This window comes from Cygnus olor, chromosome 8 (assembly GCF_009769625.2).
Source record: "Cygnus olor isolate bCygOlo1 chromosome 8, bCygOlo1.pri.v2, whole genome shotgun sequence".
Taxonomy (NCBI): domain Eukaryota; kingdom Metazoa; phylum Chordata; class Aves; order Anseriformes; family Anatidae; genus Cygnus; species Cygnus olor.
The window spans coordinates 20,103,114-20,130,599 of NC_049176.1; the positions used below are offsets into that span (position 1 = coordinate 20,103,114).

The 27,486-nt window shown below is 40.3% G+C and overlaps 1 protein-coding gene across 4 annotated transcripts in view; it reads left to right on the forward strand.

Annotated features, from left to right (window-relative positions):
- The window catches only part of ADGRL4 (adhesion G protein-coupled receptor L4), a 74,064-nt gene extending 60,542 nt beyond the window's left edge, over positions 1-13,522 (forward strand). For all 4 annotated transcript variants that reach the window (XM_040565674.1, XM_040565675.1, XM_040565672.1 and 1 more), the window contains 3 exons: positions 9,437-9,528; positions 11,143-11,311; positions 11,839-13,522. In XM_040565674.1, the coding sequence (XP_040421608.1) occupies positions 9,437-9,528; positions 11,143-11,311; positions 11,839-11,901 (324 nt within the window). In that variant the 3' untranslated portion in view covers positions 11,902-13,522. The remainder of the gene's footprint in view (positions 1-9,436; positions 9,529-11,142; positions 11,312-11,838) is intronic.
- Positions 13,523-27,486: the final 13,964 nt, after the last annotated feature.

The window sequence follows — 27,486 nt, forward strand, 5'->3', positions numbered from 1 at the left end:
TAATCAGATACACTGTCTCCTTAGGCTTCTTCACATTATTATTCCTGTTCTCAGTGAAGCAGGTCATGTTCACTACCCTTGATATTCTAAGGAGTACTATTGAAAAAGTTGTTTGACCTCTGGCCTCCATCATAACAAATCATACCACCATCTCACACTTTTTACTGAATATTTATGATTTGGAAAATTCTGTATAGTCTGTTTTTTGTTTTTTGTTTTTCCTAAGGGTTATTTGTAACAAATGCCTCATTATGTTTCTTAGCTAGATGAGGAAATATACTCTGTACTGTTTAGTGTATGAGTTTTAGAAAATAGCTATTTTAAACACTTTTTATATCTACTCTTGTTCCTCAGTCTGCCTTTTTAGTGGAAATAAATTTCCTACTGGGACTAGCAATGGCTTTATTATTCTTTATGAAAAAATAATAGTCCCTTTTCATTAGCCCCTCTGTGGCTTCAGTTAAAGGTGTCTCCATTGCATTTCTTATGCCATTGTGGATAAAGTGGAAATAATTAATTACACAGTGGCATTAGAGACTGAGTCTGCAACTTTGCTTGAAACAAATTATTTCAAACCGCAATGCTGTTCAGCAAACAGCAATACCTGCTGTGCTAAATAGTCACTGAGTCTGAAAGTACTGGTCCTGTTCTGTTGACAGGATCAGCTTTAGTCTCCAAACCACAGTTTCCACACTGCCATACCAATGGATGCAGTTTCTCAGCAAGGCCAGGACCTTCAGGGGAAAGAGGTTTTTCCTTCTTTCCCTTTGACCTTCAAAACCATCATTAAAACCCCTGTTCTAAGGTCCCTGGAAATACCTGAAAAAAGAGTCTGTGACCATTAGTCCAAAAAATGAAAATTGCTTTCTCTTATGTCATTACATAGGAACAAACTCATCACACTATTTTAATGTATCCATGTATCTTCAGCCTCAGTGAATTTTTACAAGAATGCCACAATTGTCTGAACTGTCATACGTTTGTTTGTTTTTTAATTATTATTATTTTGTTCCTTAATATGCTTTCAGTGATTCTTTGTTGCCTTGATATAAGTACAATTACCATAAACACATACACTTACCCTAAATTTTTCATTGAGAGGACTCAAAATTTGCTATAGATAATTAACAGACTGATGTTTTCTGTACTTTCTTAATAATTACATACTGACTATATCCACACTGCATATTTTCTCACTCAAATCACATTTTCTTTCACTCTTCTACTGCCCCTTTGGTTCATCATTTGCAGACATTTAGAAAAGTAAATTCATATTCACAGTAGTAATTTCATGTGAATATTCATTTTGGAAGAGAAGTGCTCATTGAAAGAGCTTTTTGTGGCTTTGAGTACAACCATAAGCCACAGAAGGCAATTTTGTGACCATATCCACAGCAGAATCATAAATACTTCTAAAAGGCAAAGGGCCAACTCCTTCGCAGGATCTGGTTGGCTGTGGAAGGCATGGACAGCTTTCTGCCCACTATTCATAGCTCCAAAATGGCAAAAGTAGCCTGTTGTCAGACCCGATATCTCAGTCACACTCCTCTTGCTGTATCCATTCTGGTAGCTCTTCCATTCACTGGAGCTGCTTGTGCTAAAAGATAAAATACAACTATTTCAGTCCTTTTCAACTCTAAAAAATGCTTCTGCAGTGCTCTTGCATAAGGCTTCAGATACAGTGTAAGACAGGTTTACATTTGTAAAAAAAAAAGAAAAACACATGGGAGAGGTCGAAGATGTAGTCTGAATCTTTGATGCACCTGTAATGAGTGCATCAAACAGCCTGATTTATGTAATTACCAACTCCCAAGTAAGTACGCCTTCTCAGAGCTTCTTGGAAAAGGAGAAGAGCATATCTAATTACAATTATACTGAGAGCAAGACAGATCCCTGCCCTACCACTGGATCTACTTGGGCTAACATTTATGGCCAAGGTCAGACACAGTTCTATGTTGGCTCATCCCTCCTGCCCTTGGCTGCAGAACTGAGGTTAAATTAAAATATTTAGGTCAGTATGTGTTTAGCTTTGCAATCCAATAAGAAACAGTACTGAATCCAGAAGACTGTGAGAAGCTGTTTACTCTGATGAAAAATATAAACTCCCATCTACTTATTTATTTATTTAGAGCTTTCTATAAGTGTTCTAAAAATATAAGGAAAACTACTTAGTTATTAAATTGAGTCTAAACCTACAGCTTGAGGTATGTAAAAGAACAATTTTGAAATATTCATGTATTCATATAGAAAGAGAAAGTCTGTGTGAAAATTATGTATTTCCTGAGACAGGGTTTGAAATAAACTAAGTTAGCTGGGTTTTTGCTTTTAAACAAGTGGAAGTATTAAAATCTTAGAATCATAAAAATCTAATCCTGCATTGCTGAAAATATTTCCCCAAAATACAGCCTGGAGGGGTTTTATTAATGTTTTTGTTACATTTTCTACTCCCAAATAAGGCTGCTGTTGTATACCTAAAGCATTCGAGAAGGTATATTCACTGGGGACATGATAATGAGATAAATCAGTCAGGTGACAAACCCAGACTGTTTGACTGCCAGCTTGTGTCCAATTTTATGCAATTAATATGGCATACATTTTCATTTTGAAGCTTAAACTGTTGTATTGTTAATAGCTTAATTCTGTTCTCCCCTGACTGAAATAACGATGACCCACTGAATGTTGTCATTTTACCCAGCCATTAGCCAGACAGACAGAGAGACAGAAATGTATTGCTCTCTGCAGCAGAATTCAGACCATCACAAGCTCATTAATTCAAACGCTCATAATGAGGGTCATTGTAAAGACTGATACAGATACAGCTGCTCTGAACTTCAGACATTTTTTGAAAGAGACAAATTCAATATGATATATGTAAAAAATTCAAGTATATGCCTAAGAGAGCAGCAGGAGAAATTTTCTCATCCTTTTTTTTGTGAGATCTGACATCAGCATATAGATGGTTTCATCAATTATTGAGACAGGGACTAAGAAAGGAAAAGGGAATGATTTGGGGGCTTCATTTTTGAAGTCTGAATGTAAAGTGCTCAGACTGAATCAGAACTAGTATATCTGAATCTTTAGAATTAGCTGCCTCTTTCTTATACTGGCTCTTCTTTGTAACACTGGAGAGCCTTAAAAGGCTGGTGTTTAAAGTGTTTAAATAACTTTTGAAAGGCTGGAGTGTATCTTTTACACAATAATATTGTACATGAAATTACCAATTCTTTGGTCTCATATTAAACAATTACTCCATTATTAAAACAAGAATTGTCTTTAGATAGTCCTGGCTGAGAAACTGCAGGGTGAGGGAGATCCAGGTCTCCCTGCTCCAGTGAATATTTAATTATTTATATGGCATGGAACGGATCCAGCAGGGCTAACGGAGCGATAGTGGTGAATAGCTGGTACAGAGGCTAGAGGAACGAAGGGTCATATTATAGTCTGAATATTAAGTACAACAGAAAATTGTGCCCATGTCTCCTACATCCTGGATAAATGTCCTGTCCACAGGAATTTTTCATTGTTCAGAAGTGGCTGTCCTTTCTGGTTTTAATCAGAAAAGCTATGCTGGTCAGAAAGCCTATTCTGGTGAAAATGTAATCTAAACCAATAAATATCTTACTGATGATGAACTGACATTTTTCAACAAAAAACTGTTGGACAAAATTTTCTTGAATACCTCATCAAGATCTATCTCAGTTTGCAAGATGTCCAGGTGCTAAGTGAGCTACCTCCATTAAAGATGGACCATTTCCCTCTGAGCATTCAAGTGCTCTTTTGATTTGCTTTAAAAAAAAAAAAAAAAAAAAAAAAAAAAGAAGAGAGGAAGGAAGAGAAAAAAAGATTTCTCTGTTGCAAAACTTGACAGCTGTCAGCTACCTTGATGGGGCAAAATGATGATATATCACTTCACTCAGTATCTTACAATTTAATTGTAATTAATTATGAAAGAAACTACAACTCTTCAACATGAGTGCAAATATTTTTATTTGCAGGCAGATGTTTTGCATGCTTTATTAAATTTTGTGTATTTCATATCATTCAGTGCTCAACTAAAAATAACTATCATTCTGTACCTACACAGAAAGTGTTTCATGCAGTGTGAAGCACTAACATCATATTTATTTGAGGATAGAATATTATGCTACTCTTCCAGTATGTAAAATACGTACATTTAACAGTGGAATTAAGGATCTATTTTAAATATAGCAGTTGCTAAGCAATGTGCTATTAGCAGAACTCCAACAGCTTGGAACATTTAACATTTTAGGACCTATGTGCTCATTTTTATATTATTACTTAGTTTGCAAAATACAGTTTGTAATCAACGGGGAAGTTTGTAATTTGCTCAGACAATAGACAAGATTGTTTCTCAGTGCTTTTCTGGATCCTCATCTTTGGAAAGAGAGCCTAATAAATATTATGTTTTGGTATCTATAAAACTCTATTATTTCCTTCTGCAAATTGTAGATGGGTGAAATTCTAGTGTGGTGGTCCCAGAACTGCTAGGAGTAGAAGCCAAAGCAGCAGCATCTTTCTCTACCCGTGCCCACTGTTGAGCAGTTTTCCTTCATTACAGAAGCTTAGGCAGAAGTTCTCTGTTTAATTAGCTGTGGTGATATCCAGACAGAGGCAGGAAGGCATCAGCAAAGAAATGTACAGAGCTATCCTATCTCTGGGTAGAGGTAGCTAACATCACAGATTTTTTCATCCTATCCTAAAATATATGTGACTGATTGATTGAACAAAGCTGCCCAGACTAATTCCTTTGGCAAAACCTCCTTGTTGTTGACAAGGCGATTAGGAAAGCACTGGGAAATTTCTTTGAATTTGCAATTGTTTTTTCTGTCCTGTGAATTTATTTACAAGAGGAAATTATCCAGACTGATGCTGTCTGACTTGTGGCTGTGAGTCAGATCAGATCTTAGGACCTTTACCACTTCAGACAGCTGTGCACTCTTCCTTACATGCCTGCTTTGTGGTACCCACCACCACCAGAGTAGTGAATATGCGAACAGAACCATGCAGAACCCCAAAACGCTACTGCATGAAGATTTAACTGTTCTGCTCTACACCACGGTGTGCATCCGTGGTACATGCGAATGCTAGTAAAACCCATGACAGTGCTCGCTGTTGCCTACAGATCTGTTGGGACTACCACTCTCCGTGAACTGTAAAGTCTTGACAACATGGGAGACAATAAGAATTTTGCCACTAAACAGTTCTATCATTTGTGAAATGGGGCCAGAAGTCCCTCCAAAGTCTTAAATCTTCACGATCCCTCACAAAGGTTATCTGAAAAGAGGTGTACTGACTACTTACCATCCTCCATTTAAACATGGTCACAGGCGTACAAGAAGCCCTAGCTTGTCCAGATGTGTGGGTCTCTGGAAGTTATTCTGGGTGAAATAGATACATAAATGTTGTTGCCCGTATGTACAAAATCCTGATTCCATGGGATCCTAAGAATTGCCCCATTCAATGTCTATTTCACATAAACATATTTTAAGTTTCCTACAATTTGCTCATAAATGTACCACAACATTTCTAGAATTTAAGAAAGCTAAAAACACTTTACAAATGTCTTTAAGGAGAAATGATTCCCTCAAGATGTTTAGAATGGAGGCTGCTCCTATATCAACCCTTGTCTTTGATTAACCACTTAGAAAAAAGGAATAGATTAATTATTAAAATTAGTCTTGTAGTGCACCTGAGCACTGAGTGAAATCTGATTCCCACTGATATCTCAGGGGGAAGGGGGGCAGGGGGAGGGCTGAGGATGCTCAGCACCCCACAGGACTGGGCTTGTAATGGCAAAGTCTGAGGTTTGTGAAATAATAAGGACTGGATGCAGTGTTTACTCAATAGCAGTTTGAGGTTGTTTGTTAAAAAAATAAATAAAAATAAATCAGTTCTGGGCTTGGAATCACTGCAGTCCCCTTTTAGCCTATTACACTTGCCCAGGAGCCCTTCTCAGGACATGCAGCAGTCTCTCTGACTGCTCAGCCATGTAATAACTCTGAAAACAAAGGCACAAGAATTTGCCCTGTCACGCTGTAACATCGTTATTCACTTGATAAAACTGTGGCTGTGCCGCAACACTTCATGCTTTGGGTTTGCCCAAAGCTGCAGAGTGGCTCTGCTCATTATACAGGTAACTTCTCCCCAAAGCCAGCCTGTGGCAGCAGCAGTCCCCAGGCTGGCCCTTGCCAGGCCCGTGCAATGTCTGCCCTAGTTTGGTGTCACAGCTGCCTGCACACTTTGCTACGTTCCAGCTTGCTGCTTCTGGGCCTGCCATTTTATTCCCATTCACCGTGCCTGTCACCTCAAGGCAGCCTCAATTATAACGTCATCGAAGGCTTAGGCAACGGCACCTGAAGATTGTGCTTTAACTGCAAAAAGTGAACATGCACAATTACAACCAAAGTAAGCAAAAAGCACGGTATTTGGCTAAAAGTAGCAGCTGGAGGCTTTTTTAGATGCGTCAGTGTCTCTCGTCGTCACTTTGTTCCAGCTAGAAAATTTGGAGATCCAGGATTCCTTGGGCCTATTTGTATTTTGGATGTCCTTTGTAGCCATCTACTTCCATTTATTTTCACTTGAAGCTCACTTTTCAATATAAATGCAATATGTCTTAAGTGATCATATCTTGGGTCAGACATTTGGGGTGCTTTGACTTCCTGGCCCAGCTGTTGAATGGCTCTTTGAGGATATCAGTTATATGAAGGCCATTTCCCTTTTAGCACTATTCAGTCCAACCATCCTATGTGAAGTTTTTGAGGTTACTGGTTTGCTCATGGTAAAGAGCATGCAGGGTCTCAGGCTGAAGCAGAGCATGTTGAACTTCAGATACCTGTTAAAATACCAGTCTTCTCCAAAGACTAGAGCTGACACATTATTAACATTAACTTTTTTTTTTTTTCTGCTAGCTTTACCCATGATTTCATGTTATTCTTTCCCATAAGTGTTGCTGGATTTTTTGCACTTCAGGACAGTTAAAACAACTTTATTGTTACCTAACTGAGGTCCTCCAAAGGACAAAATGCAGTGCCAGCGGGCTCTAACTTAGGTTGAAAAGAAAAGAAAAAAAAAAAAGACAAAGAAAAAGAAAAAAAGTTGTCTAAAAGCTACCGTTTTGAGACACTGAACATTGTATAAAGCAGCCTATGCACTTTGCTACAGATATTTGTTATTAATGGAGTGCTTCTAAATGGGGCAAAAACCTACTTAAGGCTTTAATAAATCTTGGAAATGAGTGGGTATTTCAGAAGTTAAGCTCACCTTCATTACCCTGTAACACTACCTCCTGCGAGGCTACCTGAGACTTATTGCACCATGACTGCGTTCTGGCAGCTGACTCCGAGAACCGGTGTTAACCTCTCTCGTTCCCCTGAAATGTACAGATTATTCCCATCAGAATGAATTGATGAATGAAAAGATCATAGTTAATGGGTATTACTTCAATGCAGAGGGCAAAATCCTATTATCCTGTGCAACAGACAGTGTAAATAGTATTTGTGTAAAGGAGCCCCACTGGGATGAAGAGAAATGGAGTCCTCTACTGCGAGGCCCCACATCTGCCCCTTGCCAGCCCCATCCTTGCTCAGCAAAACCTCTCCAGTTCTGCAGCTGTTTTCTGTGGCCAAAGGATAATGGACTTTGGCCCACAAAGCTTCATAAAGAGCTTATTAACAGCAATAGGAAGGCTCTCATTGACATTAGTGATCTCGGTGATGGGCCGGCAGGGAGGAAGGCTGGCTGTGCGGTTCATGCTGCAGTCTTGCTGACAGCTTCTGAAGAAGTAGCAGGGTGTATTCCCTGTGCCTGTGGTACTTTGATCACATTTCACCCTACCTTTTCCAGATTATTTTAATAAGTACATTAGTTGGGTTACACAGATTATAGTGTGCGCACCATGTTATTTGATATATTGTTCACCAACAAATATAAGATAAAAAGTAAGTCTGTATATAATTATCCACAACTGCTGACTGACTTATAATTAACTTTGAAAAATTGCTGGTTTAGGAGATATTATAGATTACAATTTTAAATACAAGGAGCTTCAGAATAGCTCTCACGATCAGTGCAAGTACAAGGTATTCAGTAAAGGATTAATTCCCTAAACTGCTAATCAGCTCTATCTCCTGTCTTATCAAATTGTAAATACATTATGCCGTATTAAAGTATGAGCATGCAGCTAATTAAAGCAGAGCCTGAATTTAATATCAGATACTCCCCCTCGACATAACAAAAATGTTCTAAGGACATACATAACAAGTGTTAACAAAAGAAAGTGATTCTTTTTAAAGTGATGCTGTGCTCCTATAGTAGGCTTTTGTTTTCATTTTGGAAGCGCTTTTTTTTTTTTTTTAAGAAAAAGAAGGAGGGAGGAAAACAACACAGTCTTTCTGAAGAAACAAGTTGGGGAAGGTATTAATTCTATTCAGTCTACAGCTGTAAACCCCCAGGAACCAACCAAGGGATTACAACCAAGGATCTACAAATAGTTTCTGGATGACATCCAGATAAAATTTGGTTCAATTATTAACATTGTAAATAGATTTTCATGTTAAATGCTGTGAACCAAAATAAGGGTTTTCTTTTTTTTTTTTTTTTTTTTTTTAAGCGAGAGAGCAAACCCATTCACATTGTTAAAGGAATGCAGTAGAAATTTAAGTGAATGATCAATGAAGCCTATCCAAGCAAAGGTTCAGAACCATAATTGAGCATCATTTATGAAACTGCTTCTTTTAGTTGCTTTTTTGTGTTTCAAACTCAAATAAAACAATGCCATTATAAAGGCAGAAAATAAACATACATACGCGGATATTATTCACGAATGAAACGAACATAAAATGGAGGAGAGAATACTGAGCAAAGAACATTTCAACCAAAGTTAGTTTCTTAATTTTTTTGTGTGTAAACCTCAAAGTTTTTTGTGCCACTTAAAAGTTTTCACACCCAAAAGACCTCCAAACATATGATGTTATTAATGTGATTCAGAAACAAAAGATATGCATTTTGTCAAATCTACACAGTATAATAGAAGGGGGGGGGGGCTCTTTTCTTTTTTTCTCATTTCTTCTCATTTCTTCTCTTTGCTTAAACATCTCTACTTACAAAAAAAAATCTCAGCAGGAAATCAAAGAGCTTTACCAATAAAATCAATAAACATTTGCAGACTGTTGGTAGTGATACTGTTGAGATAAGATAGAGTTACAGCCCTGTTTGATCAATCTTTATTAAAGGGCTCATATTTTTTTAATAGACGTGAATCAGAAAAGGATTTTTTTTCCCTTCTGGCACTGGATTCTCTAGGTTTCATATACACAGAAACTATATCTGACTTGTTTCATTTAAATGTGTAACAGTTACTGAAATTCAAAAGCACCCTGGTTTGAACTAAAAAAGTTATTTTCTTTCCTCCCCCCAGGTTAATTTGCTGGCTTTCGGAGTGATTATTTATAAAGTATTTCGACACACTGCAATGTTAAAGCCAGAAGTTAGTTGTTACGAGAATATAAGGTAAGTTTGTCATTTAATACAAATTCTACCTTCTGTAAGTTTAAATACAGATGGAGACAAAAGTAAGGATTCAAAAATTACAATTTAATTTTCTGGAAGATTTGGGGGGGGGGGGGGGGGGGGGGAGAGAGACTTTTTTTCTCTTTCTGTTATTCCCTCATATAGATTTAAAGGTAGATTTTGCAATCTTTATTCCTTCTGAGCAGTGCTTCGTGCGGTAACACTGGGCTTGTGGGAGATGTTAGAGGAACACAATGAGTAGCCCATGTCAACTGAAGGGTAAAGGCTGATGGAAAGGTTAAAGTAATAATTTCCTTTTTTTTTTTTCTTAAATACTTTCTACAGCCTCTATGAAAGTCAAAACAGATTTCAAAACTTATGCCTGAATTGGGACCAAAATATTTGCCTTGAAGTAAGAAGGCATGTAGAAATCCAGTGATAAGAGAATCAGGCCATTCATATTTTTTGTAAAAAAAAAAAAAAAATCTACAGTAGGACATTGTGCTTCTGTGGTGTTGGGGTGTGGAGGGGTGTTTCTCTCCAGGATTTTTACTTTGCATGCTGCTATGATTTTTCCATCAACTCACTCTCTTTAAAACTGATTTATAGGGACCTTGAAAACCGTTTGTGCAGGAAAAGCTGAAGTGTACTACAGGGAACATTGAAAACAACTTAGTGTTTGTGTTGCTTAGGAACGCTCCTGCAGTTTCAATGCATTGCACTAGATTTATAGTTAGGATTTAGCAATTGTTTGATTGATTACTTTCTCTTATTCCTCACCCTTCATAGCTTCATGTGGTGAGCTGGTTTTAATGAAGTTGAAAATTATTCATTTTCAGAGGAACAGTGCTAAAAATGTCTGTTGTTCAAAGGAAGTCCTGCAATGACTGGGCTGAGAAAGAATAAGAAAGTAATCAGTGGTTTTATTTCCAAGACAACATGCTGCAATTTGCTCAAGTCTGTGAGCAGGGCTCTACAGCATGTTGGAAAAAAAATCATAGCCAATCAGCTCCTATAATTTTAAAGTATCAATACACTGACCCAGGAAATATTTGAGAGTATTTATGCTCTAAAAACAAAAAAAAATATTTTTAAAAAGACAAAGAATGAAAGAAAGAAAGTCTAGTTTTACAACTTGCACCGTCTTCTGCAGTGAACCTGAGAGGCAGCCTGGGAACCCTTTGATGTCATGCACATGTACTGACCTAAGAGCATACTGTACATTTTTCTGGGTTATTTTTTGAGGAGGGTAAGAGGGGGGAGGAGAAGTGGGGGAATGCTTCATAACAGACATATGTTTTTCCTTGGGGAATTACACTAACAGTAGATTTAAATCAAATCATATGGTGCTGCAGTACACCAGAGAAAACATATCTGAAGATTAAAGAAGCCAGTGTTTTCAGGCCCTCCAGTTTTACTCTTTTACTCTTCTGCAGCGATTGTGTGAGCTTATTCGTGGCACAGTACTACAGCACACCCTAAAGAGCAGCCCATGCATTTGCACTTCTCAGGCCGTTGCAGCTGAAACCAATCGCCTAGGCAGCATTCCCCTTTCCAAGCAGTGAAGGAAGGGAAACAGCACTTGCCTGCATGTTGTCTGCAATGTTCCCCCAGGTCCTGTGCCCGAGGTGCTCTTGCTCTCCTGTTCCTTCTTGGGGCTACCTGGATCTTCGGTGTCCTCCATGTCGTACAGGGATCTGTGGTGACTGCATATCTGTTTACAATCTTCAATGCGTTTCAGGGGATGTTCATCTTCATATTTCTTTGTGTGTTGTCTAGAAAGGTAAGTGTCCCCTTCCTTGTGGAGAAGTCACGTATAACCATGCAGGCACATGTCCAGTCTTGAAGCCAAGTTGTGGTGCAAACATTTTATAAGAGCAAGGCAGGAATTCCTTGTGCCCTTGTTGGGGGTGGAAAGAGAAGAGGGGAAATATATTGCTGTTGCCTTTGGTAGAGGCAGAACAACTGTCTGATTCTTGCCTTCACACAAATTTTCTCCTTTTTTTTTATTAAATATGAAATACAGAAAAATGCTTTTTAAAAATGTAGAACTCATCATTAACCAGATGAAGTAACGTAATGGGTTCAGTAAAGCTCAATTCCAGTCTTTGCAGCTAGTAGCGGGATTCGTATTACCCACACAATTTTGAGATTATCCTTTTTCAGTATCCTGTCCTAAAGAAGAAGAAGGAAAAAAAAAAAAAATAGCTCCACCTTAAAACATCTAGCAAAGGGATCAGTGCACAATTAGTTAAAACATATATTAGACCTATTAATGTTTCATGTTCCAATTCTATATTTTTATTTCAGATTCAGGAAGAGTATTATAGGTTGTTCAAAAATGTTCCTTGCTGTTTTGGCTGCTTAAGATAAACAGAAGGAAAACCTGCATGAGCATCATGGTGTTAAAAGGGAGCAACCTAGACGACGTCGTTACAGATATTACAGGAAAATATGGTATTGTGAAAGTATGAAATGACCCAGTGAACAGGCATATCACTTAACTGAATTACTGACTTGTTTTGTACATACATGTGCATTCATGCAAAGCATTTATTTTGCGCTGTATACAAAGAGTATACAAAACAAACTGGATTATTGCAGAACATGTATTAATGAAGACCAGGGAAAGAAGCAAATTTCTAAAGGAGCTCAGGACTTTTCATGACTTATATTTTGTTTCTGATAATAAAAAATATCTGAGGTTCTTGAACAAGAGATACCAGAAACTAACTGGCACAGCAGATTTTTTGAATCGCTTGGTAGCAGAATCTTGCTCACTGTCTTTTCATAGTAATTAGCTTCTTACATTAAGTTCTATATGGCCATCGGCAGGGAATGAGTTCCACTGAAGAGTCAATAGATAAAGATCTGCTACAGTCCAGACTTTTGAAAACATTTCTTTTAATTTAAAGTAGATTAAAAAAAGGATTTTTTGAAATATTATTCTCTTATCACTCTGAAATATATATTTGTATATTAATCATTTCTTTATTTTTGTAACTGTTAAAGAAGTGTTTAGATCTAAAGAGATGAGATCAGATCTGATACAAGAATGGTGGAACAGCCATTCTGTAAGTGAAAGATTATTTTGTGAATACTTTGAAAAATATCTGGTTCTTGTTTTAATTTAATTTAATTGCCAAAAAGACTGAGATCTGCTAAACTGGCACTATGATTTGGGAGGCTGTGGGAAGGAGATGCTTTCAAAAGTTTGTCACAATAGAGATAGTTGGAATCCAGACCTTGTAGGATCAAATGAAAAGTAAAGAGGTAGAAATCACCCATGGAGAAGAATACAGATTTAAATTTGAGGTCACGTATGTCCATATTATGTAAAATTGTAATTACAGCAGTTTTCTCTATTTGTAGCATCTTTGATTCAAACAGTTGTCTTCCTCCAAGGCTCCTGAGTTTGGAACGCTTATCCTGTGTTTAACCTTAGGAACACACACAAATCTGCTGAAATCAAAGAGAGAACTTCTTGTGATGCAAGTTTTGCTGCATCAGGACATGACCATGTTACATCAGCAGTTCTGATTTTGCCATTGTGTTCATTTTAAAAGTATGCTTTAATTTCATCCTTTTAGCATATAACTTATGTGAAGTGCCGAGCAATCCTTAGCCCATGTGGCCTTCTCAGGAAGTGTCTAGGATCTCAGATGGAGCCCAGTATTTTTACCAGTCAGACACTGTAAATATGTAGTTGTTAATAAATTCCACTGCTTTATCTGTTAAAATAAAGGACTATTCTGAATTTTATTTATATTAAAGGGAACTTTTTTTAGTAATGGTCAGTTTGTTTGGATTTTATATGTATACACAAGGTTTTCATTGTATGTACTACAATGACAGGCTTCATTAGGTATATTCCATATCTCTGTCAAAATTTTGGAAACCACAAGAGGAATTCTTTTTCTGAAAAGAAAAATATATATTTTGGTTGGTCCTTTGAATATGAAATATGTGAATAAACCGAAGTGCTTAACTTTCACATTTCAACATACTTCCTTTGATTTAAATAAATACAATGGAAAAGTTCTCATGGTTATATATTATTCATCCTGAATTATTTGTTATATTTCCTTCAATGCTCTATATGTTCTTCCAGGTTTGCAAAAATGTAGTTATATATTACTTAAAAGAGTATTTTTAGAATGATATCTACTAATGCATCATTTTTAATCTCCTGCAGAAAAGTAACCTATAGTAAAGCTGGCTGGACAAAGAATCATCCCTAGTATAATGACTTCAGCGTGCTCAGTGAGATTGAAAAAGTTCTTTGGAAAGAAAATATATCATGAAGTGTTTAGGTTACAATAGTCTTTTTAATGAAAGAACATCTTTTATAGGAAAACTGTGCTCTCCAGTCTGTGGGTCAGATCTTCATTGAAACTCTGTTTTCCTTACATGCAAAGATGAGTTTTCATGTTTTAATACAGTACATAAGGAGCAAAGAAACGCTGTTTAGATTCATCACCTTTGAGCCTGAAGGATAGTGTAATTGTCCTTCCTAATGCACAGAGAAATACTGGTGAGAAATAAAAAGGTTTATTTGTCACAGTCCTTAGTAACACAAGCCCCTAGCAGAAAGGAGACACAATGGACATAAACTGAAGGAAAAAAAAAAAAAAGAGGTTTCAACAAGATATCAGGAAAATCTTTTTCACTGTGAGGATAGTCAAGCATTGGAAACAGTTGTCTGGAGAGCTTGCGCAGTTGTATTAAAACCTTGGGACGTTTTTAGGACTGGATAAAACCTCAGGCAACCTGATTTCTGCTTTGAGCTGGAAGGTGGATGAGATGACCTTCTGAGGTCCCTTCCATCCTGAATTATTCCATGAGTCTAGGATATGAAATATCAAATTGGAAAAATAACATCTGGGCATTAGTAATGGGCAAGTTAAGGAAACTTGTGCTCAAGTGCCATGCATCAGCTGATGGAAAAACAGTTTGTTTTTCTGTGACCTATTTGTCAGATTGACTTGTAACTAGTTGTCTGGTTTGAAAAATAAAGACTTTGCTCAGCATCTTTTCAGATTGCATTCTTTTGAGAGGTATATGACACCTCCAGTTGGGGCAAAAGAAAAAAAATACCAGTGATTGACAGGACAGATAAAAGTAAAATGTAAAGGTTTCACTGTGAAAGCAAGTGCTTGCTGAAGAGAGAAATTGTTTCCATTAAACCAATCAAAGAGAAATTTGTGCTCACTGTTGCATTTCAAGGTGCACTTCAGAATATAATAAATAATGTCTGGATTAAAAATGACTATTCTGAAATAATCATTTCCTCAAAGAATTAGAAGTGTATTTCAAAGAAACTGCAACATTTAAGAGTTAATTGTCATCACAGACTGGGAGCACTCTTTACCTGCTGGGATGAAATAGATAGGCATCAACACCACCACTGTCCAAGTTGGTTTCAGACTTTCCTTTCACAGTCCTTCAGCTCAGAACATGGTGGTGTCTTGAAGACAGGAATTTGCAAACTCATGCATCTTTTTGAGTAGCCTTAAAAGGCCATGTTGCACATGGTGACATTAGACAAAATGAGCAAACATTCACAGGGCTGGTTCCACCAGTTGCTGCACCTCCACACTTTTACTTTTCTCACCAATAATGCCACTTTTGCATCTTTGTCATGATAGTCCCATACAGCACCATTCAGAACCATACTCTTGGCAGATGCCTGTTAGTCACAGAAGTCCTGCCTCGTTCTTTTAGAACTTCACAGATGAGATAAAAAAAAGTGAAAACTTTACTCATGATGAAAGTTAAAACTTTCTTTCCATTAGTAAAAGAACTAGCAGGAGGAGGAGGAAGGACTCCTCGCCAACATATGTCTCCAGCCTGTATTATTCTTTTCCCTCTATTTTCTTATATTCAGGACACGCAACGTGACTATGCTGTGAGATTACAGAAGCGAAGATGTTACCTCACCAAAGTCATCCCCCAAAGCTATTTTTATATTAAATTAAGCCTTTAAGATGGATGCAGACTTGAAAACAGCTGGTCATCAATGCAGCGATACTCTATTTAACCACAACCAAAATGTCAAGTGCAAACGTGCTAAAGCATTTTCACAAGTTGCCTGGCTCCGTGCCAGCTCAGCTCTCATGGCCATTGCTGTGGGCAGCCCGTCCACATAGACTGCAGCAGAGCGAAAGACCGTGCTGCCTTTTTCAGACTCTCCATCTCCATGACAACCCTCCGAACAAAACCATACAGAGAACCAAGAGCCCTTGCACTATCCATACTTTGCCAGGAGTCAGATACATGGCGACACGTGGTACCCGAGGTCCTGGAACTGCTGCTTCAGAACAAGCCACAAGATGTGACTAACTCAAAGCACTGTAATTCTGTCAACTTTACTCTTACACAGCAAAATTGACAGCAGCAATTTTACTGGCTGAAAAGAACAGAAAGTAAAGGAAAAAAAAAAAAAGTATCAATAAAAAAAGCTGCTGAGAATATACTATTTTGCAATCTAAAACCAAATGAAAAGCCAAAAAAATGCACAGAAATTATCATGAAACATAAATGTGATTTCTGAATAATTCTATTTATCATAATAAGACCTTAATTTTTTGTGGAGGCCTTATTTTTACATCTTCACAATGTAGGGTTGCACTTTTCCCAGCATTCCTTCTCCAGAGCTATCCCTTTAAACCTGGCAGAAGCTTTGCTTTTATAGAAGTTGTTTTTACAGTTCTCTGTTTTTTTCTCATCTTGCTGGTAAGTACTCAAATTTTATTGTGTTTATTCTTTTGGATTCCCAGGGAAATTGAATATTTTCATCAGGTTTCATAACATAAGGGAGTTCTTCTGTTTTCTGAAGCATCGCTGGATATTCTAATTAAAACTAGGTCTAAGATTAGCCATTAGTCTTCATTGCAGTGCAATAGGTACTTGCCTCCAATGTAAGCCTTTGTATTTATCATAATTATTTATATAAATGCTGCAGTCAGCTCTGAATCCATGTAAACCTAATACTATTTAAATTAATTTTGGAACATTTTTGTGAGACACTGCTGAATAATTTAGTCAAATCCAAGTTGATTATAACCAGTTCTTCTTTACAATAACTAAGTTAGAAATCTCATACAAAAGGGTTTTTGTTGTTGTTTTCAGGAGGCAATTCAGCTTATCTTGTAAAATGTTGTGGGAAATACTTTGATGCTAATACCTCTAAAGCAAGTATATTTTAACCAGGGTAGGGATGTATTCCTTCTGAGTTTGACCCCCCTATTATTGGGACTCATGGATTGAGTTAAAGGTAGCAACCTTAAATCCCTCTCCTCTCTCTTTGACTGTTTCTACACTGAGCAGGCTTCTGGCACCACCTTGGCTTCTGTTGGGTTTCAGAAATAATTGTTGATGATAGAGTAAATTTGTTTTCCATCCCTTGTGTTTAAATCCCAGCCTTACAAATGCTCATGCGTTTGCTCGGTTTTATGCACGACTAAGTCTCTGGCGTTAATGAGACTGCTCATGTGCATAAAGTTAAGCATATGTGCAAGTGTTGCATGATCAGGGTCTTAGGATGCCAATTTGCAGTAATAACAAATTTGCATAAACTCATGATCCCAGGCACTGGGCTCCCTGCTCATTATCAATAGTGATATTCGTTTATCTGTTTCTCATTCACAGATGTTATGAGCTTTATTTTTTTTAAAGATGGTTAAACTAACTTAAAGTTAGTGTTCTTGCTACTGAGCCATTATTGATTTCATCCTTATTTTCCTTAATATATGTGGGGGGTTTTCTCCCTCTTCGCATTTATAAGCTCTTCTGTGGGCTTATAAATGCCCACCTTCCACACGTTATTATCAGCTCACTTATGCTAGTGATGAAAGATCAGGTCACACTTCTTAAGCTGCAAATATGTTCTTTGCTGTATATGAGAGCTGCAGAAACACCATGTGCAAATACCCAGCTAGGACTCATCAAACTCCTGTGCACAAGTTGTGTCTTCTGTCATTGAGGGGCTAGGCCCTAAATGAAATTAGTAGCAGCTGTAACCCATTTAGAATATGTGCCAGCTAAGGGAGGCAGCTTGTATAGCTTTTAAGCAGGTGTCTTGCATGGAATCAGAGAAACGCAAAGTATATCCTCACTGAAATTATAGTGCATGTCCTACTGAAGGGTAGATAACCTTCCTTCTTATGTTCAGCTCTGGTTCGTCTTTGTTATTATCAGCACTTAATTCTTATATTATAACTCCAAAACATCTCAGGGTGCAACTCCTTGTTCTCAGAAGTAGTGGTGCCTACAGACCCTCTCTAAATGGTTGGGGCAGGTACCACTGAGAACCTACATACCTGTCCACAGCCCCTCACCTCCACAGGGAATCCAGGATGCACAATTCATGTGCAGTTGGTTTCCAGCCCCCAGCTGAACCTGAGCAGGCTGGAGTGGAACATTTGACTTTGCAGTGAGGAAGTAATCTCAGTGATGCTTGATGGAAAATAGACGTTCCTTTGTTTTGTCACCTAACTCAAGAATTTAAATTTTCCAAGGTGGGGTGGGGAAGAGTAAATTCTGGAACAAAATAAATACCAGAGAATGATCATCTAGAGGACTACACACTTCCCTGTCTGAACAACTGAACTTGATAAAAGGCAAATAATAAGGGGGAAGAGAAGGCAGTGTCAATTTAAAGGAGGGAGGAAAAAATGTGGATTATTGAGAAAATGAGAGAAGCATCAAATGGTAACAGTTTGCAAGGATGTCTCCCCTGAAGCTAAACAAAATTGAAAAGTCATCAACTGAATCTTAAAGAAAACCTCAATGATATTCTATATACTACCTTTCTAATTAATTATTTGTATGCAACACTTCCAGGCTACAAATGTTACAGGCTAGTGAATCGGATGGCATTATCCTGCAGAAACTGCAGGAAAAAGTTTACAATAAGAGAGGAAGAGGGAAAGATCCTGTGGTTCTGCTCAGCTTCCATGAAACCATGGAAGCCTATGGGATTTACTTATCCTATCACACGGCCTGAATGTGATATTCTTTTTTATTTTCGTCTCTTTTAAAACTATTACTTTCTTCATACAGAAGTTGTGTATGTAGAATACATATTCTGTAAGCCATAAATTAATAGCTTTCATCTGGATCTGACAACTTAAGGGTGCATCCATCTCAGCACATGCAGAGAATGTATCTATGTGCACTGAGAAGGATGATCAGAAATATACTTTGTGCTAATTCATAGTCTACAATAATAATATAAAACCTTTTTTTTTTTTTTTTGTGAGCCGTCCTTTCAAGTGGTCAGTGTCATCCTAACTACTCGAATGACCAAAGAGTTATATCTCTCAGCTACGTACTACCTACTAGCCCATTCAGAAATGATTACAAGTTGCATGGTTATTTTAGGCCTCCTCCCTCAGATCAAAGTTCAAGCAACACTAACGGAGGATGTAGCAAGTGACAGTTGTACTGCGTCTCGTTCTGCGTACAGGAGGTGCTGGTGAAGGGCTTTATGTAATGACAGTGAAGCAATAGTATCTTCTCCAGGGCTCGTATAGTGTCAATACAAGATGACCTTGGAGGCTTTACCTGTCTGGTGCTGCAGATGAGTGTTACTGGCTGGTTGCCAAAGCAAACATCCTCTCCAGGAGAGTGGCCGCATTTCAGAGCTCCCCTTTCTATAGCAGGAAGACTGGGAAGGAGTTTGTAACGGAAGCACACTCAAGCTGTGGTTCCCAAATGTGCTGCATGCAAGCAATGAAAAAATCTGCCCACCGTTGTGACAAAAGCAATGGCTGGGGTTATTTCAGGTACTTGTTGAAGTAAATTTACTGAAACTGGCTGATAGCAGTACGGAATTAGTGCTTGGCTCCAGCTGTGCAAGGAAGTGAGCATCTCTGGAGGCAGGAGGAGGCTGCTGCTGTGCTGGTGGAAGGTGTGCAGGGCTCGGCCCTGGCAGAGAACCCTGCAGGCTGGCTACCAGCGTGCCCACCACAGTGAGCCAACAGCTGTGAGGACCTGGGGCTGTTGCTGTTTGAGAGCAGCAAAAAGCAAAGCAGGAGGCTCTCAGGAAAACTGCACAGGAAGTCCAAGATAAAGTGGAGGGGGGAAAGAAAAGTGATGTTGTTGGTAATAAAGTCTCTTGTTCAGCATTACATTAAAACATGTTTTCTCTGATCTGTACCACTGGTGCATTTAAGAGTGCTTCCGCGGGTTCCTGGGATTTCACAATGCTTTACTTTAGTGAACCTAAATTTCAAATTATAACTCCCACATCTGTCACTAATGAGGGCAGCAAAACTTTAGAGATTTCTGAAAGCCATCTGGAGCCACAGAGAGCAAAATCTCTGGAGGCCAACCCGAAGAAGGTATTAACCCTCTCAGTGCTGATGCAAAAGCAGGAATGCCAGCTAATATTACTAGATAAATGTCTGTGCATACCTTGAGGTCTTACTGCAATTATTTTTAGTATAACACAGTTTCTTTACCAGCCCAGGGCCTTTCAAAGTATAATCATTAGGGGAGCACACAAAGAGGCTGCGTTGTCCCTTGCATGTCCTGCATGCAGCAGAGTCCCATCGTGTCCTCCTTTTGAACAGCAGGGTCTCGTGTTTCTCTGACAGATGTTCCCTGCATCTGGTTGTTGTAGCACCCATGCCCTGGCTTGACTCCTGCAAAGTAGGCGCTTGTGACAGAGGAGCCTGCTCTGTTACCACTTATTTGTTTAAATGGGTTCAAAAGTTCTCAGCTTCCTGACAACTTTTTTCCCCCTTTTGTTTTATACCAATCAGTTAATATGCTAACATCACCCTCCCTATCTCCTGATCTTAGGCAAGCTGGCTGGGTTTACAGATGTCTTTATCGAGCATTCCAGCTATGAGGAATGCAGGTCAGAGGGAAACCAGGAGGGACAGCTTTTCTGAAATGGGGGGGAACAAGGTCAGGGCAGTGGGGCAGACAGCGAGGGTAGAAGTGCAGAGAAGGGATGTACTTTAAAAACAAACTCATGCTGCGCTAATCCAACTGCTGCTCAGTTTTATCTTGCTCCACTTATACATTGTTAGAAATCTCTTTTTGTCTTCCTTTCTTTTTTCTGTGTCTTGTTCTGCCTGTTACAAACTCTTCAGGACACAACCCTATTCTTACATGCTTTATAAAGTGCTCTGTGTATTTCACGTGACATGGTTTCATTAACTTCTGATCAAGGAGTCTGTTTCAGAAGAAAACATTAGAACTGCCTGGAATTGGGAACATTTTTCAGAAAAGGTGATAGTTTTTTGTTTTGAGGCTGCTTTACTTTTTAGGCAGAATTTCTGTCCTAACCAACTACAGAGCTTTTTGAACTCTCTTCCAGTAGACTTACAGTAACTCCAGATTTACAGAATTGTGAATGAAAACTGAATGCAACTTCCATCTTTATAACAAAAAGGACAGAGACTTCGAAGAAAGATATTTATTGAGTAGGTCTATTGTTTTGTTTTGTTTTTCCACTGCTCTGCATGTCCTAGGTGAGCAGGACAGGCCTGCTTTATCTCTTATAATGTTCTCCCAAACCATGTTTGAGCACAAAGGCATGACCATAAGGAAACTTACCTTTACTTCTGCCAGCCGTATACCAGTCGATAAAGAGAAATCCATTTTCTTTCTTTCTATCAAGCACTGAAAAAGAAGAAAGGGGCTGTTGTTTGTGTGTGTGTGTGTGTGTGTGTGTCAAAGCAAACAAAAGTTTAAAGTAAACTCTTTCAACTAACTCTTTTTCCTGGCAGAACTTTCTCTGCCTTCTGCTGGCTGAAGGGCATTGTAATGCACGCAATAAAAGGGGAAAAGATCTGCTGGTAGAGACTGTTTACTTCAAACTTGTTTGTTTTGCCTCCACTCTAGGAAAGAATGCCATATTTCTATGAAGCTCTGCATTTTTTTTTTTTTTTTTCCCTTTGACTGACTTGAGCACCGGCAAAAGCACCCAATTGACAAACAGGAAGCTGAAGGGCTTCCAGTCCCTGCAGGACAGACAGCATGAACTGCTGCGCTGCAAGCTGCTCTCAGCTGATCCTTTGTGAGTGAACGGCTGGTACCTGCTAATAAGCCATGTACTTGGGCCAAAATTTTCAAACCTCAGACACCTAAGCTCAAACACTAGCACTGAAATCAATGCCCTGACATTCAAGAGTTACTAAACCACTTCAGCCACTAATTTTAGAAAAGAATAAGGTATATAAATGCCTCTGGTTTAGTCCACTGGTAACAACTCTTGGAAATACTGGAACTAAGCAGCTCCCACATTGAAGGGCTATATTTCGGGTCCAGTTTGCATACCGCTGGAGCCACACTGACAGCCCAGGCAAGTGCTGTGACCAGCGCCCAGATCTGCACAAGTCAGGGCCAAGAAGGTGACAGCCCTGTGGCTGCTGCAGGCCAGGAGCATCAGTTTGTGGCCCCTTGCTGCTTTGCAGGCTGCTGCTCGTGAACTGCCCACCCTAAAGCAGCTGGGAACTGAGTTTTCAGTTGTTCCTTTGTCACCTGCTGTGGACTCTGTGTGTGTCTGAGCGTGTGTGTGTGCTTTTGCCCTTACTGAAGGAGAATGAAAATGAGAACTTACAAAGGGTCATTTGGATGGAATGCTCGGTGCAGAGCAATGCTTTTCAGGGTGATGTGGTATCTGATGTTTTATACCCATTTCCCATACATAAGAGCAAGGTCAAAAAAGGAGGATAGTCTGTCCTTTCAGCACAGAGGTGATTGCCAGAAAGGCAATTGCCATCGTATTTCTGGATCCAGTGTTTCTAGGAGATGTGCCCCACATCCATTCTTTTAATATCAGAGCAAGGGCTGTTTTTCCCTTTTGGTTCTTTTTTGTTGTTGATTGGGTTCTGTTGCTGTTGTTTGCATTTATATTGTCCAGCCACTAGGGACGAGTAGGAAGAGTAAGAGAACAGAAATAGCACTGAAATGAAAGACAAGAAGTTGGGAATCCTCCCTTCCCCTGTCCCAGCTGCACAGCTCTGCAGCCAGAGTCAAGTGCTCTGGCTTTCTTCTTTGCAACTGTTTTCTTCTCCCCTCTATCCCCCTCTAGTTATTTTAGGAGAGTAAGGTTGACACAATGGCATTTGAGGCAATCTGACCTGATGGCCATAGGTGTTTGCTGGCCTCCCTCTTTGCAGAGGCCTTGAGCATCACTCGGGCTCTGCATCCCTGCAGACCCTGACATAACGGCTGCGCTCTGCACAGGGGCACCAGCAGAGCTCTTGGTCAGGCAGGGAGATAAATATCTAGTCTTGTGAGAAGGATGTTGAGAAGATTTTGGGGTCCAGATTTTTGTCGTGGGCATTTAAAGAGCTCTTTGTGCCTCAGGCTTCTGTAAGATCTGACCCTAAATACTGATCTGGAAAATGGTAGATTTATTTTGGCAATATGAGCTATGTTTCCCAGGATGTTCGGGAACGTTGATCTTTGGAGCCAGAAGGGATTAAAAACTTTACCTCCTGTGTAGCGAAAAAATAAGAACCTTATCCAAAAACATCTGTCTTGAGCTCCTACCTAGTAATGAGATATAGCAAGTCTCTTAAAATTCCAGGGACTTGAGAACTCTTGTGCATTCAATCCCTCTCCCTTTCTCATGTCCGCTGTAGCTCTTGAATAAAAACCTCCCAAAAATATATATGTAAATGTGGGGCATTTTACAACATGCTTACAAGGCAGGCAAATGGGTTAGGCCTTTGAGGAAGCATGAATAGGTTAGGATTATAATTCATTGTAATGTCATGGCAAGCTGCAATTTCAAAGGCATAAGTCCTCCATTTTGTAGCCAATAAAAAATTTAAAGGGACAAAAAACCAATTTGCTTTATAATCAATAAAATGTTCAACTTTTTTATCTTATTAGAAGAGGTTGTCGGTTGCAGTCAACCATTGTCAACAGGCCGTTTGATCTATCAGTGAAACAAATCATTACCAAGAACACAGAGGTGCTGCTGTGGCTTTTGTGGTGTTTTTAATGAGGACTGGAAATACTTCTGTTCCATTACAGGACTCGAAAGTGAATTTGTTGGAGTCACACCCAGGCTCAGAGTAGGAGATAGGGATTTAAAATAATTAACTGCACGATTCCAAGGAACTCAATAGATTAAGGACTCATTCAGAATAACGCAGCTCACTGTCTCTGTGAATGGTATTTGAAGCTAGGCTGGTGTTATGTGCTGCTTCAGCCTAACCTTGGGACTGTGCAGGATTAAGGGGCACGCACGGCTGCTCTAAGGGTCTAGACAAGGAGAACGGAGAGCCTGGGCACTGGTATGAAAAGAGACAAGAAGGAGAAGAAAATGTGATGCTGTGGGAGGGGGTGAGGAGCTGTTTGGCAGGTGTTTCCCACCATCACTGTGGCAGTCTCTGTACTCAGTGGCCCTGAAACTCTTGCTGCTGCACCAGTAGCACTGATTCTCCACGTCTTCTATGCTTTCATGTTCCTTAAGGTATAGGGGCATATAATAATGTGCTGAAGGTGACATAGGACAGACTGAGGCTAGAGATGTGGTTTCTTTGGGCATGTTTCCCCATTAGGAGCCCCCAGGCCCGAGGGCATCCCCCCTGCAGCACCATGACTGCTTGCCCCGTGGAGCTGCTGGCACCCAGGGGCAGGGCAGGGCTTGCCTTTCTCCCAGCCCCAGGGCAATGGGGTGTCCTGAGATTGAATCTGATCTGAGACTGAGATGAGAAACCCAGGACAACAGCTTCTGTGAAAAGCATCATCTTAATTGAAAAGTGATGTTAATGGAAGACATACCCTTAGGTCACATAACTCCTGAAATAAACTACAAAGTAGCCCAGTAAGTCAAGGAGAACAGATTTGCGGCAGCTCCTCCACCTCAGACTGTGTCTTTTCTTTGGCGCATAGTTCATAAGAAAAAAATCCCCTCCACTTGGCAAAATACAGGGGGCTGGGAACAGCAGCACCTCCCTTGAGCCCCTCCCCCCTCCCTCCCCCGCGCCCCCCCCCCCCATGCTGGCAGGGGGCTGCGTGGCAGAACAGGTAACACTGCCCTAGGAAAGCGGTGCGCTGCCCTGGGGGTGTCTGCAGGCAGGCAGCCCTGCTCCGGCTCCCCACGGTGCTGGCTTTGGGAGCCCCCTCTGCGGCCTTTGGAGCCGCTTCAGAAGCTACTTGAAGCTGGATGGGACCCAGAATTGTCAACAATCTGAGTAGTCTCTTGCAGTCCTGCTGTGAACTGATTATCACATCTAACAAAATAATTTGCTGGAACAAATAACACTTCAGGCTCTGTTGTTTCAGGTGAAACTTAGTCCTAGTAAGTATAAATTTATAATACCAGCCACAGCATTATGAGTTTCCCAACAGTCAGGCTTAATTCAAATGCATATTTCAGGCCCTTACGGGGACACTCTCACTTTTGTACACTGGAATTTGGGGATTTACACACATAATTCCCTTTAACACTAATAGGAGTTACAGTATGCACATATATTCCCCTCTTGTTGCAGAGATTCCCCCGTGAGGATAATAAAGACGTTTTAAATTCTGGTTCCGTGACGGTTTGCTGTGATATTACATATGCTCAGCCATCGGCCCCGGTTCTTTCCGGGGAGGGGGGGCTGCACCTCGCAGCCCCCGCCGTCCCTGCTGCGCACCCGGCAGGCGTGATTTCGGGACAGCACGGCCGCGCTCACACCGGCTGCTGCCGCTGATTTAAGCACGGAAAGCCCCCGTCCACGTCTATCCCAGGGCTGAAACCGGTGTTTGCAAGCAAACGCCCCGTCCTTTGCCTGACAGCCCGGTGCCCCGCAGCCTGCGGGGGCCGGCGGCAGAGCCCGAGTGCCACCTGCCGGGGACGCGGCTCCGGCCGTGGGATCGCTGCCGAAGCGACCCCTTGGAGGGGGCACAGCTGGACACAGCTGGACGCGGCAGCGGCTGGCTGGAGACCCGAGCCCGAGGTGCACGGGGAGGCGGAGTGGGCAGCGTGAGGCTGGAGCACGGTGCCGCCGTATAAATAAACGGTGGTGGTGGTGTGACATTGGGGGATGCAATGCTTGGTGGGGGAAGGAAATAAATATTTCCCTCTGAGTCCACATAGAATTCATCTAAGCATCTGACAGGAGAACAAAAAAAAAAAAAAAAAGGAAAGGAAAAAAAATGTGAGAGTAGTGTTTCTTAGGATGGTTAGCTGAAAAAGAGAAAGAAAATGAGAACTGACTTCGTTCCATTTCCTGACATTTTTTTGCAGCCATTAAGAGCACTGCTGAAAAACTTCTATAAGGCACTTCACTTAAACAGGATTTAACCTGATGTTTAAATGAGCTGCCCAATCAAGACCTGGAGGGTACTAGAATATCCTCACTGGAAGTGTACTCATTATACTCTGTTGCATTTGCAATGTTTTGCAAATGCCTGCTTGTCTAACAAGATATACTCACATAAAATGCATTTGTAGCATAACGGTAGTGGGGAAAAAATGCCATAAATTTTGTACCATGCCTAACCAAAACCTACTCATTGTGTCCAGTTCCCTTTTTTTGCGAGAGTGAAGTTGACCCTGTTGAAATTAATGGCTTGATACATAACAAAACGTGACAGATAAAGAGATTATGTAGATTGAAAAAGCAGTTGCTTTTGAGATGGATTTGGGGGGTTGCTTGGTTGTTGTTTATTTTGTGGTTTTGTTTTTGTTTTTGATGCTGGTATCTTTGATGATATGTGATGTACTGGTAGCTGTGGTACTCTTCTGACAGACCCACTGTGTTAGAGTTGGAGCTGGCTTGTCCCCAGCTTGCACAGTATAGAAGAGCCAAGGGCAGAGTCTCTCTGACCAGGACAGCCCTGTGCTGCATGGAAAGCTGAGCTGCTAAGGTACCCCCCAAACATCTCTGGCTGCTGAACTAGTCCTAGCTACACTTCTTCCACAACATCAAAACTGCAATTCGGTCATATGGATGGATTGCTAGTAAGAATTTGCCACCATGCTGTATGTAAAAGGCAGGACCTAAACTTATCTACAGGCACCAGACTATGGAATGCCCAAATCACTTTTTCTCGGAGCTGTGTTTCAGTCTAGACTGGACTGTAAAGCCACAACCGTTTTGTCAGGCTTTTCAGCACCTTCCAAGATTTATCTTCAAAGAATGAAAGTGGTAATGGAAGCAGTGTGTCCTCACGCACGCTCACACACCAGAGGTTCATCTCCTCTCCATGCATCGGGCTTCAATGCTTCATGCAAGCTAAGAATTTGGCCTTCTGTGTATTTCTCTATCTGCAAACAGAAAATCTGTGTTAATAAATCTCTTCTATGTGCTGTGAAATGTTGGAGGATCTGCCAGCTTATTGCAATTATGTGTATTTTAGATCAGAGAGGTGATGGCTTATACTTAGAGGCTCTGCACAGAGTGTTGCATGTTATGCTAGTGACGCAGCTTTGGCTTCAGGCCCTGATCCAAAGCCAGTTGCAATCAAACAGTCAAAGGGCATGTCAGCACAGCATAAAGAAAGTGTAATTGTAGCTTGTCCTAGAATTACCCTTGTTAGTTTAATCCAGCTAGCATGAGAAATAATAACACAAGCAAATGTATAGTCAGGCGCTACCAGAACACAGGGTTCTCTAAAGTGGGTTGGTGATGCCTCCTGGAACCCCTCTGCACAGGCAGAAACAGACCTTGTCCATGTCACTTCTGTGGCCAGCACTGGGCCACAAGTATGCCCTGACACCTCAGTTCATTCTTGGCAGCCCTAGCTGGGGGAGCAGCAGGACCTCTGGCCACCACCTCACCTCCAGAACACTGTGGCCACGGCTCCTACAGCAGTCCCACATGAATGACACAAGGCCGTGAGTGCCAGAACAAGCATCCCAGCTGCCCCTTGTCCCCAGAGCAGGATAACACAGTTCACACACCAGCTAAAAAAGGCTGGTTACCGGAAAGCAGGGATTGCAGCATGGGGCCAGGTGCCATGAGAGGGGAGAAAAGCCTAATCTTCATAGCT